Source organism: Pteropus vampyrus, unplaced genomic scaffold, assembly GCF_000151845.1.
Source record: "Pteropus vampyrus isolate Shadow unplaced genomic scaffold, Pvam_2.0 Scaffold95, whole genome shotgun sequence".
In the NCBI taxonomy this organism is placed as follows: Eukaryota; Metazoa; Chordata; class Mammalia; order Chiroptera; family Pteropodidae; genus Pteropus; species Pteropus vampyrus.
This window is the reverse complement of record NW_011888876.1, coordinates 2,093,808-2,100,944: the sequence shown is the minus strand read 5'-3', so window position 1 is coordinate 2,100,944 and position 7,137 is coordinate 2,093,808. Positions and strand designations below refer to the sequence as shown.

Below are 7,137 nucleotides of genomic sequence, written 5' to 3'. Positions count from 1 at the left end.
GAAGGGGCTTAGGGTGCTGAGCCATGCCATTGGGCTCTCTCCAGACAACAAGCTGAAGGAGCTTCCGGACACCATAGGGGAACTTCGAAGCTTACGCACTCTCGACATCAGTGGGAACGAGATTCGGAGATTGCCACAGATGCTAGCTCATGTTCGAACCCTGGAGGTAAGTGAAGCCATTCTTGCCTGCGGTCCTCTTTGGCCTGCCTGCCTCCCCGCTCCCACACTGCTGAATACCTGTCCTGGCCACAGGGTGCTGGGGTCACAGAGATCCCAAGGCATGGCCCTTAGGAGCTCTCAAGGCGACCGACATGAACAGTTGGAAGTCTGGCTTTTGCTGCCATAATGGAGGCAGAAAAATGTGTTTCTCGTGTGAAGAGAATGCCAAATCCTGATGGGGTTAACACTTCCTGAAGGAGGTAGAATTCGAGCCAGACCTTGAAAGAGGAATAAGCTCTAGAGACTTAGACCAGGGTAACTGGAGCACTCTAGGTGGGGGAACAGTATGAGGAAAGGCACAGGATGTGTCAGGGGAGGGGTGGGGAGCTGAGGCAGTTGGAGGTTGCTAGGCCTGGAGGGTCCAGCTCATGGGGCACCCAGGGGCTGTCAGGGAAGGAGTGGCTTCAACTTGGAGCTGCAGAAGCTGAGTTTCATCAGAGCAGGGGGTGCCAGGAAGTGGGGGTGGGGGACAGAGACCTCCTGGGACACCTTGTCGGTTTGCCAGGGAGGCTGTAACAAGGTACTGTGAGCTGGGTGGCTCGAACAACAGATATTTATTTTCTCACAGCTCTGGAGGCTGCAAGTCCAAGATCAAGGTGTTTGCAGGGTTGGTCTCTTCTGAGCCTCCTTGGTGTTTAGGTGCCCATCTTCTCCCTGTGTCCTCACACCATCCTCCCTCTGTACGTGTCTGTGTCCAAATTTCCTCTGCTTCTAAGGACACCAGTCATATTGGATTAGGGCCCAGCCTGGTGACTAAATTTTGGACGTGATTGCCTCTGAAAAGATCCTATGTCTAAATATAGTCACAGTCTATGTTCCTCGTGGTTAGGACTTCAGCATACATATTTTTAGGGGACACAACCCAACCCCTAGCAGACACTGGCACAAGGCAAGCCTCTCGAGTAAGGCAGGTTCCCAGTGTCATGACCAGACGCTCACATTGGCCCGGTGCTCCCGAAGGCCAGTCACTTGACTCGCATTAGCTCCCTGCATCCTTCACAAAATCTGTGAGGCAAATACTGTTGTGCCCTTTGCAGATGAAGAAACTGAGGCATGGACGGTTTAAGGTGCTCGCCCAAGGGCCACACAACACTAAATAGCAAAGAGGGAATTGTGTGGATCCAGGGCCTGTGCTCCCCACCTCTGTGCAGCTCGGCCCCTGGAATAGGAACTTACCCATCCGTTCACGGTGACACATCTCTGACCAAGCAGAGGGAGGCGGCTGACCCAGGTGGCTGCTCCCTGCTGCCATGGCGGCCAACCTGAGAAAGGACAGGATGGTCAGGCTGTTGTCCCTGGGCAGGCTGGAGAGACCGGCCAACACGTGGGTATTCGATGTGCTGTCCAGTAGAACCTTCTGCCACGATGGAGATGTTCAGTGGCTGCTGTCCAGATTAGTAGCCACCAGCCACGTGTGGCTATCGAATACCTGAAAGGTGGCTTGTATGACCAAGGAACAACCTGTGTAATTTTATTGAATTTTAGTTACATTTAAAGAGCCACCTGTGCTCAGTAGCTGCCATATTGGACAGGGCAGCTCGGAGTAGAGTGGCATTCCTAACTGAGAAGCCATCCTGAGACAGCCTGTAAGAGCGCCGTGAGTGACTCATTCTATGATGACTCTTTAAATGAAACTCCTCGAGCCGCTTGGTGGCATTTCGGACAAACTCGTCTTCAAGATGAGATGGTAACAGCAGCCATTCTTGGTTGAGGCCAAGGTCTTTTTCACATGTAATCCACTACCCGTCAAACAGCCAGGTCATTAGATGTCGTGCCTGTTTAAGCCCGAGGGAGCTGCAGCTCGAGGAAGCCAGGTGGCCTGTTAAAGGGCCACACAGCTGGCACATGACAAGCTGGAGTCTGAAGCCAGGGCTGTATGACCTGATTCAGTGCTGTCCAATACCTGTTCCTGCTGGTGGCGGAAATGTTCTGTGATCCATACTGTCCAGTGCGGTGGCCACTGGCCACCCAAGGCTACTGAGCCCTTGAAATGGGGTGTGTGAGACTGAGGAACTGAGCCTGCAACTCTTTTTAATTTTAACCAATTAAAATGTAAACGTAAATGGCCACCCATGGCTCATGGCCACTGTACGAGGTGCTGCAGCCTCGGCGTCCAGGTTCTCAAGCCACCACGCTTCACTGTCAGTGACTGATACGACCCACATGGGGTTAGTTTTCTTTAGATTCATTTCCCCAAGATGAGGTTTTCTGCTCTTGGGCCTCCCAACCCCAGGCAGTCAGTTCCTCTGCTCCAGAGGAGGCTCCCTCCTCCCCCTGCAATTCGCGTTCACTTGGCTCCCACGGGTGCAGGGTCCGTGCCGGCCAGGCTGGGACGGGCATCTGAGCTGCTCTTCTTACTCCTTGCCTTCCCTGGCCTTGTCCCCTGGCCGCTGAGGCCTGTCTGTCTGTTCCAAGCACAGAGATTGTCAGTTCCTCAAAGGGGCCTTCGGTGCCGGTACTCGGTGGCATCAGAAGGCCTATGGGAAGTGAGAGGGTGGCAGGGGAGGGCTTGGTTAAAAAAGACACACGATGGCTGTGGGCAGTTTTGTGAGTGTGTGGGGGGGCCTAGGTCCGTCTTTCCTGGGCTTCATAAACCATTTGTATAAACATATTGTTTTAAAGAGTCATATTGCATATTGTTAAAAAATTCCCATATTAAAAAATATTTCGTGTAGGACATACTCTACAACCTACCCTTACAGGAAAACACTGAGTCTGATATTTATTGCTCCAATATTTTTTCTATAAATATACTAATCTGAGAGTATATGAGTATTTTTCTTACAAAAATAGAATCTCATTCTCCGTGCTGTCTTATAACTTCCCTTTTGTCACTCATTCATGTGTTTATCAAAATACATTGATTGAGTGCTCGCTGCGTGCTAGTCACTGTTCTAGGGGCTGGGACGCAGAAGAAACAGATGTGTAAGCTTTCCCTGCCAGGCAGAGGTGACAGTAAACACAATAACTAAACCAGGTGGTTTTGATTGTGGTCAGCAGTTAAGTGAATGACATGCGTAAAGAGGGGTCCGCTTGTGTCTGCAGACTCTGAGCCTCGACGCCTTGTCCATGGTCTACCCACCTCAGGAGGTGTGCAGCGCCGGCCCTGCAGCCATTCAGCAGTTCCTCTGCAAAGGTAAAGCCAGGCAGCCTGCCTCCTTGGCCCCGTGAACACACATGGCCCCAGCAGCTGCCCTGTACCAGCCCAGGCTGGGGCAATGGCAGACCGAGGAGGCCAAACAGATCATCACACAAGGGAATATAATCACCTGTTGTGTTTACAAGAGCACAGTGGGGCATCAGATTTAGGGTCTTCAGGGTAGGTCTGTCTGAGAAAGTGGCTGGGCGGAAACCTGAGTGATGATTAGCACTTAGACAAGAGAGAGAGGATGTTCCTGGCAGAAGGAGGTGCCCCCAGGCCCCGTCATATAGGAGAGGAAATTGATCACACTTCCTTTTTACAAAGAGCACTCCAGATGTAGGAAGGAGAAGGGATTGGAGGAAGCAAGAGTAGGGGGCAGCCAGTTAAAAGGTCACTGGGGTCACCCAAGAGAGAGACCACAGTGGATTGGACTTGGAGAAGTGGCCGAAGTTGCTAAACCCCAGGGCCGCCCCTGGTCTGGGTGCCAAGAGGGAAGAGCAGCACACAGGCATACCTCGGAGGTATTGGGGTTCCCTTCCAGACCGCTGCAGTAAAGCCGGTCGTAATCTTTTTGCTGGTGGACAGTCTTACTTTCAATTTGTAAAAAAAAAAAATGCAACTTCTGTGAAGCACCATAAAGTGGGGTGCAATGCAATGAGGTGCGCCTGTACCCAGTCACCTCCTGTCAGGCTGGGCATTCTTCATAGGGCTCCCGTCACCTGTGGAACTTTCTGACCACAGGTAAGACTCATGCGTGTGTGGCCATCTGTTTTACGACAAAGGTGCCATTGCAAAGTGATGAGAAAGCAAGAGTCTTTCCAATAAATGATTCTGGAGCAATTAGCTATCCACATGGTGGGTGGGGGGGCTTTAACCTCTTCCTTAAATAGGAGAGAGGCAACAGTATCCATAAAAGATTGATAAATTAGATTTCATTAAAATCAAAAACTTCTTCAAAAGGCACCATTTAGGGAAAGGAAAGGAAAGTCGTGAAGTTGGAGATGATACTCATAATGCATACATACCCAACAAAGGACTCATTTCTGGAAGGTAGAACTAGAGGGCATAAGGAAAATGCATTGTCAAGAGACAGGAATCGGAATTTTATAAAAGAGACTATTCAGATGACCCATAAGTATTAGGCTTCCTTTTAGTCAACAGGAAAATGCAAATTAAAACTACAAAGAGATACTTAAACCCTAACACCTTCCCTAAAATGGCGAAAATTCGTCCATCCATACCAAGAATTAGCAAAGACGTGGAGCAACAGGAGTTCCCGCACACTGCAGGTGGGAGTGTAAATCGAAAACTCTTCAGAAACTGATCGTCAATATCTACTCAAGCTGAACATTCAAATACCCTGTGACCTGTCAGTTCCGTGCCTAGGTAGATGCCCAAGAGAAATGCCTGTAAACACATGACAAAGGCCAAGTACAGAAAAACCCATAACAGCACCATCTGTAATAGCCCAGACTGAAGACAGCCCCCTGTCCATCAGCAGTAGAATGGACAATCAAGAACCATCAGCTGCTACAGCAGCAACCTGTGTGAACCTCTCAGCCCCCATGTGAGCTGAGAGAAGTCAGACACGGGAACTTGCACTTGGATCGGTCAGCACAGGAGCTCTGAGCAGCACTAATTCCTGCTTATCAGGGCTTGTTCATTTATAAACATTCATCAAGCTGTACGTGAAGACTTTGTGCTCTTTTCTGTATGTACGTCATACTGCAGTAAAAAAAGTTACACACTCCATAACAGCTCACCAGGCCATGTGTCTACTGAACGAGTCTTTGAGCAACAGGTGATTCTACCACAGAGCTTAAGAAGTAATCCTTCGATTTATTTAAGCTGTAGCAGATATATATGTGAACTTTTTAGTTTTGCTCTTTTAAAAGCAAAAGGAAAAAAAACTCACAAAAGAGATCATATTATGTGATTCTACGGCTTGCTCTTTTCACTCCAAAGTAGATCTTGGACCTTTTCCTATCTCATTGTACGAATCAGCCTCATTTTTAACTGCCATGTAGTACTTCCCATGGTGGAGCCGTTGCTTGTGCAGCCATTGCTTGTGCAGCCATCCCCTTGCTGTGGACCTGGAGGTTATTCCCAGTTTGCCACCGATATGAGCACTGTAACCCACAGGTCTGGCACAGTGTGAGTGTTCCTCCAGGGCAGGCAGCAGTGGGGTTGGGAGGTGAAAGGGAAGAGCACTCGGTGTGGCTTTCTGAAGAGGTGACACCGTCCACACTCCTTGAGTATCTGAGAGGACCTGGTCCACCTCCACAGTCTAACACTTGGTGTTAGCGTTAAAAGTTTTCTAACCTGATGGATAAACAAGAGAGCCTATTGTGTAATTTCCTCGATTATTTGAATATTTTTTCATATGCCTACTGCCCATTTTTACTATTTCTTATGACTTGCCTATTTATTCCCTTCCTGGGGGGCAAAAGTGGGGGGGGATAACTTTACATTAAAATCTAAAACTTTTTTACCTCAAAAGGATACCATCATCAAAGCTGAAAAGATGACTTACCACCCAGAAGCAGATACGTATATTGTAGACCTAGGTTATTAGCTACAATATGTAAAAAGCACCTACAAATCAGCAAGAACAAGGCAAACAACCCAATAGAAAATGGGTAGAGCGCATGAACCCTTTGAAGTTATACAGGAGGAAACTGTGCAGGGCCAGAGAAGGCTAGCATCTTGCCCAAGGTCTCACACACAATGGGAATTATGGGTAAGGCTGGGACCCAGCCTTCTCTACTAATCTCAGGCTTTTTTGTATCACTTCATTCTCACTTGGATGGTAAAGAGGCAGGTGGTGTTCCTATTTATTCACTCAGCTGATGCTTACTGAGCACTGGCCGTATCCCAGGCCCAGGCCTTAGGACATGAATAACACGAGGATCCCGTCTAGGGCACGGGAGCAGTGGACTGAGGTGGGGTGGGACAAGATTCTAAGGAGGAAGGAGGAAGGCAAAGGAGACAGGAACTGATGGCTCCGGGTACCTGGCCTGTCTCCTTCCTCTTGGTCAGCTTGTGTCATCTCTTGCAGAGTCAGGGCTGGAATACTACCCCCCTTCTCAGTACCTGCTGCCAGTCCTGGAGCAAGATGGAGCCGAGACCTCCCAGGACAGCCCCGATGGGCCCACAGACAGGTTCTCCAGGGAGGAGGTAGAGTGGCAGGTAAGGCGCACCTGCCTGCCGGCACACGGAATGGATAGTGTGTGTGCGGGAAGCCCTGGGCGTTGGTGGGTGATGTTCAGAGCTGCAGCTGCTGGACTCCTCCATCAGACTAGAAGTTCTTCTCCATCCAGACTGATGTGCATGTATGCTTTCACAAGGCCTGTGGCCGCCTCAGCTCGCTAGCTCACCGAGCATCCGTTGCTCCAGGCTCCTCCCTGTTCTCTAACTCCCTGGGGCCTTTCAATATAGGGTTCCCTCTGTCTGGATCTCTCCCCACTCACCTGCTCCCACTAACTCAGTTCCACCCTTCAGTTCGGTTTAAACATCACATCCTCCGAGAAGCCTTCCCCGACACACCAGCCCAGGTCAGGTCTGTTGCATGTTCTCAGAGCACCCTGTATGCTTCCTTGGGAGCGCTTGTCACGGCTCTACGTTAAATGAAGAATTACATGGGCTTTGATTGTTTTTAATGTCGGTCTGCTCTGCTGGATGGAGCTTCGTGGGAGTGGGGCTCGCGTCCCTATTGTTCATGGTTGTCCCTCAGCAAATACTTGCTGCCTCAGTGCCACTGGCTGTACAGGACGCCT

General features: G+C 49.8%; 1 protein-coding gene across 1 annotated transcript in view; it reads left to right on the top strand.

Moving 5' to 3' along the window:
* Window positions 1–7,137, top strand: part of LRSAM1 (leucine rich repeat and sterile alpha motif containing 1) — a 38,814-nt gene that overhangs the window by 9,182 nt on the left and 22,495 nt on the right. Inside the window, exons 10-11 of the mRNA XM_023532957.1 lie at window positions 3,265–3,355; window positions 6,420–6,550. Of these exons, the coding sequence (XP_023388725.1) occupies window positions 3,265–3,355; window positions 6,420–6,550 (222 nt within the window). The remainder of the gene's footprint in view (window positions 1–3,264; window positions 3,356–6,419; window positions 6,551–7,137) is intronic.